This window comes from Hemibagrus wyckioides, linkage group LG19 (genome assembly GCF_019097595.1).
Source record: "Hemibagrus wyckioides isolate EC202008001 linkage group LG19, SWU_Hwy_1.0, whole genome shotgun sequence".
Classification (NCBI taxonomy): Eukaryota; Metazoa; Chordata; class Actinopteri; order Siluriformes; family Bagridae; genus Hemibagrus; species Hemibagrus wyckioides.
In genome coordinates, this window is record NC_080728.1 from 21,402,501 (window position 1) to 21,417,500 (window position 15,000).

Sequence of the window (15,000 nt, forward strand, 5' to 3'; positions counted from 1 at the left end):
ATGACACACTTTAGTGCCTGTGGATCTGCTGGCCATGAACCGGCTGTCAGTTCTGTTTTTCCGGCACCGTTACTCATCAGCTCGCTGTTCAAGACATTCACGCTCCATCACATTAGGCAGTGGAACTCATATTTCATATTTTACGCTGTTTTAATACTCACCTTTAAAAGATTGACTGAAAGACTTTATTGTCTGTTCAGTAGCAGGCTATAAATCCTGAGGTTTAGCTGCTGCTTACTGTTTGTGTGCGAGCTTTTATAAAATTACCAAGTGAAATAGCCGATGTTTATTGGTATTCATGGCTTTTCAACACACACACACACACACACACACATTTGCATTTGGCATAATATTAAACATTTCTGTAATAAAAATGTTTATAATAGCTGGGATTTAACAAATAAAAACTGGCAGTTGTTTTATTAGTGTTACCTCGGCAAATATAATTAGAGAAAATGTTTTTTTTCTCATGAGGCTGTGAGATAAACCTCCACTCTTAGCAGTAAGCAGCTTTTTTCCTGATTTTTAATGCAGTGTCAGATTTGTCTGTCATTTCTGTGTTCACTCAGTAGGGAACCTAAAATCCTGTGACATTACAGTCCTTAATGCATACTAATGTAGTACATTTAGTGACAAAAAAATCTAAAACAAGAGCTTTTAGCTAAAATGTAAAGAGCTGACAGCAGAATGAGGTGAAGGAAATGTTAGAGAAAGAATGTTACAACAAAATCTGATTAAAACTCCAATATATACTATAATAATATAGACAATTTTACATATTTTGGCTAGTATATAAGGATGAAATGGCAACATGTTTTAGTACCAAGTGTGTTCCCATCTTTCTACAACAATGCTAGTCTTGCTAACTCTCGTACTGAGACAAGAATGAATCTAGAACACATTAGATCGACGCAAACACAACTAAAGCATCACTGAATGACAGCAAGTGAAAAGAAAATGTATTTAAAAGTTTAAATGGTAGAGAAATGGAAAAACTTCAGTGCTAATCAAGCTAACGGAGGAACAAAGCTATATAAAGTAGTTCAGGCTAATCACAATAAAGTGCTAATAAGATTAGCCCTAGGCTTTAACATCTGAAAGGTGCTGCTATTTCGGCTTTTTTTAAACACCGTGCTGTAGTAAAAATAAAAACACAGAAGGTAGAAGGTTCTCCTTCCGTGTATGCGGCTGAGTAAGAGGTGTTTTAAACAGATGCTTCGGTTCTTTCAATTATGCTAACAGCTGGAGAGGCAGAGTCTCAGTGTGAGGTGCTGGCTCCAAATCAAAGCAGGAAAAGTGCTGCTGCTGCCAGCATCCTCACAGATTCCAGCTAATGAGAGAAAGTCTGGAGGGCCTTCAAATAGCCCAACATCTCCAGAAAGTGCTGTCACGACTTAATAGCAAATAGCCAACTGTTTTTTTTTCTAAAGGGAATGAGGATGCAGGTTTTTACAAGACCTTTAATCAGAATTAGCCACAACCAAGATAAAATATCAGTTATTGAATTATCACACACCAACATTCACCATCACACACACCAACATTCACCATCACACACACACACACACACACCAACATTCACCATCACACACACCAACATTCACCATCACACACACCAACATTCACCATCACACACACACACACACACACACACACACCAACATTCACCATCACACACACCAACATTCACCATCACACACACACACACACACCAACATTCACCATCACACACACACACACACCAACATTCACCATCACACACACACCAACATTCACCATCACACACACACACACACACACACACACCAACATTCACCATCACACACACCAACATTCACCATCAGAAACACACACACACACACACCAACATTCACCATCACACACACCAACATTCACCATCACACACACCAACATTCACCATCACACACACACACACACACACACACACACACCAACATTCACCATCACACACACCAACATTCACCATCACACACACACACACACACCAACATTCACCATCACACACACACACACACACACACCAACATTCACCATCACACACACACACACCAACATTCACCATCACACACACACCAACATTCACCATCACACACACACACACACACACACACACACACACACACACCAACATTCACCATCACACACACACACACACACACACACCAACATTCACCATCACACACACCAACATTCACCATCACACACACACACACACACACACACCAACATTCACCATCACACACACCAACATTCACCATCACACACACACACACACACACACATTCACCATCACACACACACACACACACACCAACATTCACCATCACACACACACACCAACATTCACCATCACACACACACACACACACACACACCAACATTCACCATCACACACACACCAACATTCACCATCACACACACACACACACACACCAACATTCACCATCACACACACCAACATTCACCATCACACACACACACACACACACACACCAACATTCACCATCACACACACACCAACATTCACCATCACACACACCAACATTCACCATCACACACACACCAACATTCACCATCACACACACCAACATTCACCATCACACACACCAACATTCACCATCACACACACACACACACACCAACATTCACCATCACACACACCAACATTCACCATCACACACACCAACATTCACCATCACACACACACACACACACCAACATTCACCATCACACACACCAACATTCACCATCACACACACACCAACATTCACCATCACACACACACACACACACCAACATTCACCATCACACACACCAACATTCACCATCACACACACCAACATTCACCATCACACACACACACACACACCAACATTCACCATCACACACACCAACATTCACCATCACACACACACACACACCAACATTCACCATCACACACACCAACATTCACCATCACACACACCAACATTCACCATCACACACACACACACCAACATTCACCATCTCACACACACACACACACACCAACATTCACCATCACACACACACACACACCAACATTCACCATCACACACACACACCAACATTCACCATCACACACACCAACATTCACCATCACACACACACACCAACATTCCCCATCACACACACACACACACACACACCAACATTCACCATCACACACACCAACATTCACCATCACACACACCAACATTCACCATCACACACACCAACATTCACCATCACACACACCAACATTCACCATCACACACACACACCAACATTCACCATCACACACACACACACACACACCAACATTCACCATCACACACACCAACATTCACCATCACACACACACCAACATTCACCATCACACACACACACACACCAACATTCACCATCACACACACCAACATTCACCATCACACACACCAACATTCACCATCACACACACCAATATTCACCATCACACACACACCAACATTCACCATCACACACACACACACACCAACATTCACCATCACACACACCAACATTCACCATCACACACACACACACACACACACACACACCCCAACATTCACCATCACACACACACACACACACACACACCAACATTCACCATCACACACACACACACACACACCAACATTCACCATCACACACACACACACCAACATTCACCATCACACACACCAACATTCACCATCACACACACACACACACACCAACATTCACCATCACACACACCAACATTCACCATCACACACACACCAACATTCACCATCACACACACACACACACACACACACACCCCAACATTCACCATCACACACACACACACACACACCAACATTCACCATCCCACACACACACACACACACCAACATTCACCATCACACACACCAACATTCACCATCACACACACCAACATTCACCATCTCACACACACACACACACCAACATTCACCATCTCACACACACACCAACACACACACATCAACATTCACCATCACACGCCAACATTCACAATCACTCACACACACACACACACCAACAGTCACCATCACACACATCAACATTCACCATCACACACACGCCAACATTCACCATCACACACACACACACACCCACACACACACACCAACATTCACCATCACATACACACACACACACACACACACACACACACACCCACCAACATTTACCATCACACACACTCACACACACACACACACACCAACAGTCACCATCACACACATCAACATTCACCATCACACACCAACATTCACCATCTCACACACACACCAATACACACGCCAACATTCACCATCACACACACCAACATTCACCATCACACACATCAACATTCACCATCACACACCAACATTCACCATCTCACACACACACACCAATACACACGCCAACATTCACCATCACACACACCAACATTCACAATCACTCACACACACACACACACACACACCAACAGTCACCATCACACACACCAACATTCACCATCACACACACCAACATTCACCATCACACACACACCAACATTCACCATCACACACACACCAACATTCACCATCACACACACCAACATTCACCATCTCACACACACACACACCAACATTCACCATCACACACACACACACGCCAACATTCACCATCACACACACACACACCAACATTCACCATCACACACACCAACATTCACCATCACACACACACACACACCAACATTCACCATCACACACACACACACACACACCAACATTCACCATCACACACGCCAACATTCACCATCACACACACACACGCCAACAATCACCATCACATGCCAACAGTCATCATCACACACACACACCAACATTCACCATCACACACACCCCAACATTCACCATCACACACACACACCAACATTCACCATCACACACACACCAACAGTCACCGTCACACACACACACACACACACACCCCAACAGTCACCATCACATGCCAACATTCACCATCACACACACACACACACCCCAACAGTCACCATCACACACACACACACACACACACACACACCAACATTCACCATCACACACACACACCAACAGTCACTGTCACACGCCAACATTCACCATCACACACACACACACCCCAACAGTCACCGTCACACACCAACATTCACCATCACACACACACCAACAGTCACCGTCACACACACACACACACACACACACACCAACAGTCACCGTCACACACACACACACACACACACACACACCAACAGTCACCGTCACACACCAGCATTCACCATCACACACACACACCAACAGTCACCGTCACACACACAAACACCAACATTCACCATCACACACACCAACATTCACCATCACACACACCAACATTCACCATCACACACACCAACATTCACCATCACACACACACACACCAACATTCACCATCACATGCCATCAGTCATCATCACACACACACCAACATTCACCCTCTCACACACACACACACACACACACACACCCCAACATTCACCATCACACACACACACACATGCCCCAACATTCACCATCACTCTCACACACACACATGCCCCAACATTCACCATCACTCTCACACACACACACCAATGGCCAAAAATCTAAGATAAAACACCTGAATATACTCAGCTATACATTAGAAATCAGCATCAAACTCTGTTACTCATCAGCAGCTTGCACTTTATTTGTTTTTTATTTATTTTTTCTTTCTAAAGCTCAGTGAAGAACTGAAGAGCTTAAGTGCATGTGTGAATAAATAAAATCAATACTTGTTTTTTTTGGTTTGTTGTGTACTGACCTGAAGACTAATGCATCTGCTGTCTCTCTCTTTCTCCTTTCCTCCATCAGGTCTACCAGTACATGCATGAGACGATAACAGTGAACGGCTGTCCGGAGTATCAAGCTCGAGCCACCGCCAAGGTGAGGATGGCTACGATCATGCTCATCTAGCATCACCTGCTAGCATGCAGCGGCTAGTCTTTTATACACAGTGTTCCTCAGATGTGTTGACCCATATGGATGAAGTTGCCCTGGATTTTCACTTAGCATTGTCTGCTAACCTAGCATAAGATTACACTACATGGAGTAAATAATTTATGCTAATATTTTATGCTAATTAGCTTTATATTATCATGACAGAACTTTCAACATTCACATATTTTGAAGGAATTCACATTTTAACAACAGAGTACATATCAGTGGAATGATTGACAGTTGTGTAGGTGTTTTAAATTCTCCTATATAAACTAACCTCCAGAAGCCCCGTCCCCTTTCCCTATCTCACATTAGTCATGTGTTAGCTGGTGAAAATAAAGAAAGTTTTGAGTTCAGTCAAATGAAATAAGATCTTTCAGTGTGTTTTTCCACCAAAGAACAAGTGAAGTGGGAGAGGAGATGAAGAGGAAGAAGAATCCAGTTTAGAGTGAAGGACTGGTGCAGCGTGGAGATGATTCACGGCTCTGTCAGGGCGCGGGTTCAGTGCTTTTGTCTGGGAGTCTTCAGGGTTTTGTATTGACTGAACTCAATTAGCGCACTACAGTGTGTAATAGCCCATTAGCCACGAGGAAACGAGGGAGAACAGAAGATGCTAATAGTCTTCAAGGGCATTTTCAGCTGTGGAGTTTATAACGAGGCACACAATGAGGGCTTCCTCTTTTTTTTTGTTCACGAGTGAGTTGTGAATGATCAGTCCTGCATGCAGAAGTAGACGAGGCCCGGTTTATACGCAGCGTAACGAGCCGCTCCGCCTGACTTCACGTGCTGTCACTTTAGACGTGAGCTCTTTGTCTCTTTTCTAATAAAACACTAATTTAGGTCATTTAAACTGGATGTTGTGTGAATTTTAATAAAGCAGCCTGGTTTCAGCTGCGGAGATCATTTTTTATCCTGTGTCCTCTGTGAAGGGGCGTGGCCACTTTGTCCTGTTAGGCACAATAAATGAGGTGTGGACTCTAGATACATTCTGTTAGTCTCAGTGAAGGAGGCGTGGCCTCTGTGTGTGTCCTGTCAGCCTCAGTGAAGGAGGCGTGGCCTCTGTGTGTCTCCTGTCAGTCTCAGTGAAGGAGACCTATCCTCTGTGTGTGTCTCCTGTTAGTCTCAGTGAAGGAGGCGTGGCCTTTCTGTGTGTCTCCTGTCAGTCTCAGTGAAGGAGGTGAGGCTCTTTGTGAGTGTCCTGTCAGTCTCAGGTAAAGAGGCGTGGTCTCTCTGTGTGCCTCTCCTGTAAGACTCGGTGAAGGAGGCGTGGCCTCTGTGTGTGTGTGTCCTGCCCATCTTATTTAGGAGGCGTGGCCTCAGTGTGTGTGTCTTGTTAGTCTTACTGAAGGAGGCGTGGCCTCTCTGTGTGCATCTCCTGTTAGACTGAGTGAAGGAGGCGTGGTCTCTCTGTGCATCCTGTCAGTGTCATTGAAGGAGGTGTGGCCTTTGTGTGCGTGTCCCCTCAGTCTTAGCGATGGAGGCGTGGCCTCTGTGTCATTATGTAATTAGCTAAGCTAGATAGCCCTTGTAAACTACTGTACTGTGTAAATAAAAACAGCCTGTTATCATCAGAGGTATAAATTCAGATCCTAAACAAATCTAACTTCAGCTCCATTCTTCTTACACTACAGAGGATTTTTCTTCTCTGGCGATGATTAGCTTTCAGTACTGGTCTAATTACCAGTATAATGGCTATATCTGTGCTAATGCCATGCTAGCAGTAATTAGTTCTGTTTAGCCATGTTTGTTAGCAGGCTAGTTAATGTTATGTTATTTCACACTTCATCTTTATGGCAAAATCAGGAAACGCGAAATCAGAAATCAGACAGATCTCATTTCACCTTGGCCTGAGCTTTTCACTCCTAACAGCAGTCATATGGTTTAGCGACAGCGTGCAGGAAATCTGTACTGGGAGAATGTCTGTAACACTCGTGCAGCTCTGGGAGAATATTTGGCATCAGAGACATTATTCACCATATGCTACTTGATGACACCTTCTCTGGCGGCGAGTGTGAAGGCGTCAAGGTCGAGTCTGTCTGCGTTCTGCATACTGAGCACACGCTTACAGAACCCAGCTCTTTATTCCAGCTCTGAGGAACAGAGGAAGATGTTTTACGAGTCTCAGCGAGCAGATCACAAGCCCCGCCCTCTTTTCCCCTAAGGTTTTCGAAGCCTTTCCTGAACACTAATATCTTAAATATAAAAAAAAAAAACCCTGCAGTAAGTCTGACTCGAAGATTCAACCTGTTTCCCTAAATGCTTAGTGTTCCAGGAGAACATGCAACCAAACACACAACAGGGTGCCAAAACTTTTAGTAAACCTAGGTTTGTTTGTGTATAAGAAAACCAGATCTGGGGCTGAACCTCAAATCTTGTTTTACATTACTCCTGGAGGACGCTAGGTAGATCCATCATTCCCTGTGTAAGACGTAAACACAGTGAAGCCATTTTGGATTGATCTTAATCTCTCAACCAATCAGAACACACCGTTTTGTTTTGTATTTAATGATTGATTGTGACTTTTTTCCTCTGTTTGGTGTCTCATCGCTAGGCAACGGTGGCAGCTTTCGCTGCAAGTGAAGGCCACTCTCACCCGCGAGTGGTGGAATTACCGAAAACCGATGAGGGGCTGGGCTTCAACGTGATGGGCGGGAAAGAGCAAAATTCCCCAATTTACATCTCCCGCATCATCCCAGGGGGCGTGGCTGAGAGACACGGCGGCTTAAAAAGAGGCGATCAGCTTCTGTCTGTCAACGGAGTGGTGAGTTTTACTCCTGAGAACGTTAGAGAGCCTTTCCACGCCTTTCCTATGAACTTGTGTTAACCTCATAAATCCGAAGAGTTTGGATTCAAAGTTACTGAAAATGAGAGAAAACAGCAGACAGACTCATCCATATGGGAGGAGCAGCAGGATCATCCTCTCTCACTGCAGACACGTTTCTAACTGCTGTTAATCACCACAGCAGCTGACAGCAAACCTTATTTAAGAAGACGTTTGTGAGCAGAAACTGCTGAGGGATTAATAAAGTTTATTTCTTATATGAGATGATTAACGCCTATAAACATAGATTTTAAAAAATAATGTCATTTTTTTTCTTTTGTCCACATGAAGAACCTTCATTCACAGACAGAGAAATTGCAGCCTGATTGTGTAGATGGAAAAACATATTTTCATCACAGCGTGAACCTGCACACTCCTGCTTGTGTGTGTGTGTTTTATGTGTGTGTGTGTGTGTGTGTTATGTGTGTGTGTTGCTGGTCATTGTGTTATTTTGTCTTCTGTCATTCCTTATTTGAAGTTCAGAGACCCAGTGGCTGAAGCGTGACTCTATGTTTTCTATTTTTCTGAACACAGTACAAAACTGAACACAGTATGAGGACGTAAGAAGATTCAGTGCTTGGCCCCCTAAATCACTCAACGTATAAATCATAATAATGTGGCACTACTGCTGTAACCATGGCAACCAGTAGCAAGATATAATAGTGTAGTAGATGCACACAGTGTATATAGTTAGCTAGGACACGCCCACAAGCCAGCAGCATAGAGAACCCAGTATGAAGATGTAAGTAGTTTCAGTGCTTGGCCCCCTAAATCACTCACCGTATAAATCACAATAACCTGGCACGACTGCTGTAACCATGGCAACCAATAGCAAGATATAATAGTATATTAGATGTACAACGTGTATACAGTAAAATAGGACACGCCCATAAGCCTGCAGCATAGAGAACCCGGTATGAGGACATCAGAAGGTTTGGTGCTTGGCCCCCTAAAGACTGCTTAAAGTGTCGAATTCTTTCAAGACATAATCCATCTCCTTTTAGTCAGACAGGAGTGTAGTGTTTTCACTCTCGGAGCTTCTCCTCGTTAAATCCCGTCTGCATCACCACTAAAAAGCAGCCGCAGACATTTCAGTGATTTTTTTTTTAAACTTCTCTGTCAGTTTCTCCTCCAAACTTTCAGACCGTGACAAACTTCAGACTGTAATTTGTTTTTCTCACACACCGTGAAGGAAAAGAGAGAGACTTCCAGCCGCGGCACCACGCCGGATTCATCTGAGCTTTCATTTCGTTATATTGGAAAAGTCTGTTGTTATGTTGGAGGTTGAGGTTCTTGTTAAATTAAAAACGTGTAGCGCTTTACTGAGCAAAAAATGCTTGTTTATCATCAGCTGTGTAACGCTCACATTCACCTCAGTGACCTTCAGAGCAACATATAATGCATTCATTAAAGCGGCAGTGTGTAATATTTAGTGCCATCTACTGTCCAGTACATGAACTACATCTGTAATGAAATCGCTGGTGATTTCTGATGTCACCTTTCTTTGGATATTCTCTCTCGCTTCAAACTGCACATGCTGTGTTTCTGTTTATGGAAGACGAGTAAGGAGGCGGAGCTAACGTCGATCACACAATAAATTATCTTTAAACAAATAAATTATTGAGATCTGCTGCATGGCAATATAATGAGGTACAGTTTTTTTAAAATCATATAAATAATATAAATGATTATCACAGCTCTAGAGACATTTTTAAACATTACATATGGCAACTTTAAAATATTTTGTATTTATAATTTGGGAATTTATTTATTTATTATCCAGCAAGGGGCACTACATTTATTATGTTAAAGAAATTAACCATCAGTTAATCATTAGTCACTAGGTGCGTTTACATGGACACTTGTAATCTGATCGTAACAGGACTAGAAGCACAATCAGATTAAAAAAGTGTCATGTAAACACGTCAGTCGGATGGAATTTGCCACATCTGATTAAAATTTCAATCGGATGGTAAGGGGTGGTTTAAACCATTTTTAGTCCGATCGAGAGGACATGTAAACACTTAATCAGATGGAATATGTTCCTGGAAAGTTCTGCGTATGTGCAGTGGCGTATGACGTACGGATGTTGATACAAATGACGTATGACGTACGGACGTTTTTGTGGACTGTGCGCATGTCAAAAGATCTAAACCGATTCTAATCATGTGTCATGTGAACGCGCATAACAATCTGATTACTTTATACCGCATTCATGTAAACGCTGCGATCGGATTCGTCAGTCCGATTGAATTCAGTCCGATCTGATTAAAAAGTGTCCATGTAAATGCACCTAATGTTATTGATTTAATTAATTTTGAAAAATTATTGGATGTTGAACTCTATCGATTGCCCAGCAGGGGGCACTGTTTTATTTTTTTTTAAAACAGTAAATATTCACGATTTTATTTATTTACCTGCAGAGAGTAAAAGATTAAATAAATAAGATTATTTTTCTAACATAATGACCACAGAGGGCATCATATTTAAACACACACTGAGTTATTTAGGTGTGTTTCGTCCTCAGAGTGTGGAAGGTGAGCACCACGAGAAGGCGGTGGAGTTGCTGAAGGCGGCTGAAGGCAGCGTGAAGCTGGTGGTGCGCTACACACCCAAAGTGCTGGAGGAGATGGAGGCTCGCTTCGAGAAGCTTCGCTCGGCTCGACGCCGCCAGCAGCAGCAGCTCCTCATTCAGCAACAGCAACAACAACACAACCTCAACACTCAACAGAACCACACGGCGTAGGTGAGGCTTTTCATTGCTTTAAGGCCCCCAACACACGGACAGCAGGGGGCGCTACAGCTACTGAGTAAGAAGGGGTATTGTGTCTTCTAATTGTCCAGCAGGGGGTGCTACAGCTACTGAGTAAGAAGGGGTATTGTGTTTATTAATTGTCCAGCAGGGGGTGCTAAATTTACTGAGTAAGAAGAGGTCTTGTGTTTGTTTATTGTCCAGCAGGGGTCGTTACAGCTACTGAGTAAGAAGCGGTATTGTGTTTATTAATTGTCCAGCAGGGGACGTTACAGCTACTGAGTAAGAAGCGGTATTGTGTTTATTAATTATCCAGCAGGGGGCGCTACAGCTACTGAGTAAGAAGGGGTATTGTGTTTATTAATTATCCAGCAGGGGGCGCTACAGCTACTGAGTAAGAAGGGGTATTGTGTTTATTAATTATCCAGCAGGGGGCGCTACAGCTACTGAGTAAGAAGGGGTATTGTGTTTATTAATTATCCAGCAGGGGGCGCTACAGCTACTGAGTAAGAAGGGGTATTGTGTTTGTTTATTATCCAGCAGGATATTATTGAATTATTTGCCATACAGAGATTTTGTTTCTTGACCAGCAGAGGGCAGAATGTTTAATAAATAAAATACATTTTTATTTGAATATATTCACAGATAATTAATTAATTAGCCATTTTATTTCCCAGAGAAGGACATTATATTAAATAAATCGAATGAACTATTTCATAATATAGATAAAAATAAGCCATAATAATTCATTTGTAGTAATGTTATTTATTTATTGTTATTATTATTATTATTATTATTATTCATCCTTTATGCAACACATAAGAATGACAGCAGAATGACAGACTGTTAGCTAACTGCAGACTTGTGCGCGTTGCTAGAGTATATTTATAATTAGCTGTTAGCATTTAGACTTCTATACTGTACAAGACCAGAACAATGCTAATCTGTTCATGCTAAACAGTGTGTCATGTGATTAAGGATGCAGTCGTAGTCTTAGCTTTTGCCTTAGCCGTAGCTAACACACAGTCTCTCAGCGTTTGTTGCTTTGCTACTCGACAGATTGTTCCAGAAGAAGAAAAAGTAAAGGACACCACGAGCTTTATTCCACCTCCACGATCTGCAGATGAGGGTCATGACCTTTTCCAGCAAAGACCACTTCCTCTGGTTTTAGTGTGCTACCTACAGCATTACCACATCCTGAACGTAGACACCGGCACTCGCTAACCGTACGAACCGAATGACAGCAGAGGCGTGGCAGCGAGCTTCTTCTTCTCCTTTTTTCCACCAGTCGTGACTCGTTCCAAAGAAAGCGTCTCGCTTGTAGTTGGATTAGCGCGTTTTGTTTGTGTTTTTAACCCAGTTTCTTGTTTAGCCGCCGCTTTCTACACTAACTTATTAACAGATTCTTCTGGTGCTTGTGTCTGTGAGAAAGAAAATAGTGTCAGATGTCGTCTTTTCCTGGATAAAAGTGAGGTATTTTATACCGTATTGTAGCAAGAAATATTTTATATAAAAAAAGTGTAGAATTAGCAATAACACACTTCAGTTGGATTTAAAAGCGTTATAATTCTGTAAAAATTCAATCTAAAGCTGAACACAATGATCTGAGATATGAACTGGCTTGGCTAACAACAAACAGAAGCTATCAGAGCATGAAAGCTAACTGCTAATCTCCCTGCAGGCTTTAGCTACCATTTGCTTTTTGCCTCGTTAGAGTTCATGGACATTCTCTGCAAATAAACTTAACTAAAAATTCAGCATATGGAGCAAAAATGCTAACAGAGCTAATGAAAAACAAGCAAAACATTAAGGATAACTGTTAGCATTACTGCAAGCTAACTGCACATGTTTACACTTAATGCTAGTTCATTTTCCGTTAGCCATGTTGGCATTTTTCAACATTCTGTGCAGATAACATTAAAGGTACACGCCACAGTTGGGACAGAAATGCTAACTTGCTAACAATAAAACAGAAAATAGCAGAGAATGACAGCTAACTGCTAGGATGAAAACTAGCTTTAGCCCAGATAGTGTGTTAGCCATGTTAGCATTTGAATAATACACTGAACAGTTAATTGACAATCACAGCATAGAGCAAATATGCTAATACACCTAAAACAAGCTAGCAGAAGATTTAGCATGCTTTCCCATGCTAGTGCTAGTTAACATTTAAGGGCAGGACATTCTGTTAAAGGTAAATGGCACATGACGCTGGGACAAAAATTGCTTCTGTTGCTAACATCAAACGTTAGCCTGCAGATCAGGAATGTTAGCAGTTTAGCTTGATTGCTAGCTTTGTAGGGTAGAATTTTGGCTCCATGTGAAACAAAAACCTGATTTACACAGAATTTGGATTACATTTCAACGCTAATTGATGCTAATTTAATGAAACAGACAGAGTTTTGACGATTATTAAATAAAAGCGTTAATATTGATGAGGACGTGAATGTCGTACACAGATGTATGAAATCTATAAATAAAGTTCTATAAAGTGGTGGTCATGTAACATAACGCTATTTTATTATTTGTAAATTTTCTAGTTTGTGATCTTGAAGAGTTTTTAATTGTAATTCTATTCAATTTTATTGTATATTCCGAAATCCGAGCGTCTCGTTTGATCAGAATCGTCTGTAATTCTGTCCACTTCTGACAATCATTCACTCACTGAGTCAACTCACTATTACCAATGAATTGACTCTCAAATGACTCCTTAAATGACTCTTTAAATGACTCTTTAAACGACCCCTTCTTTAAATGACTCTTTAAACAATTAATTTTTAGATGACTCTTTAAATGACTTTAAACGACCCTTAAACGACTCTTTAAATTATTATTTAAACGACTCTTTCTTGAAATGACTCTTTAAATGACTCTTTAAACGAATCTTTTTTTAAAATTACTCTTGAAAACGACTCTTTAGATGACTCTTTAAACGACTCTTTAAAGGAACATTGCAGTGAAAAATCAAACCTACACAATATTGTTTTGTTTTTGATCTACGACACTATAGCTAATATTAGCCATATTACAAAATCTTGAAATATAATATTAAAAATTAAAATATTTTAAAATAGCTCGGTTGCTCGGTTTAGCTCGAGCAGACGGGTGTAGAGGCGTTGCAGCAACTAGAAAAAAGTCTCCAGTAAAATAAATCAGTTGCAACTTTGTGTGTGTGCACGTGCGTGCGTGTGTGTGTTTGCGTGTGTGTGCATGTGCGTGCGCGTGTATGTTTGTGTGCGTGTGTGTGTGCACGCGCGTGCGTGTGTGTGTGTGTGTGTGTGTGTGTGTGTGTGTGCTAAAGTATCAAATATCAGCCACTGAAGCCGTCCTGAAACAATCCAGTAGATTATTGTGTAGCTTTAATTTCGAACTGAATTGTT

At 41.9% G+C, this 15,000-nt stretch overlaps 1 protein-coding gene across 2 annotated transcripts in view; it reads left to right on the plus strand.

The window, feature by feature from the left end:
• lin7a (lin-7 homolog A (C. elegans)) overlaps positions 1 to 15,000 on the plus strand; it is a 34,715-nt gene that overhangs the window by 19,202 nt on the left and 513 nt on the right. The window contains exons 3-6 of one of the 2 annotated variants that reach the window (XM_058416561.1): positions 5,922 to 5,993; positions 8,599 to 8,808; positions 11,396 to 11,610; positions 12,680 to 15,000. The exon at positions 12,680 to 15,000 is cut by the window's right edge and continues 513 nt beyond it. In XM_058416561.1, coding sequence (XP_058272544.1) covers positions 5,922 to 5,993; positions 8,599 to 8,808; positions 11,396 to 11,610; positions 12,680 to 12,704 — 522 coding nt within the window. In that variant the 3' untranslated portion in view covers positions 12,705 to 15,000. Of the gene's footprint in view, positions 1 to 5,921; positions 5,994 to 8,598; positions 8,809 to 11,395; positions 11,615 to 12,679 lie in introns of both variants that reach the window. The other variant, XM_058416562.1, reaches the window with a different exon arrangement.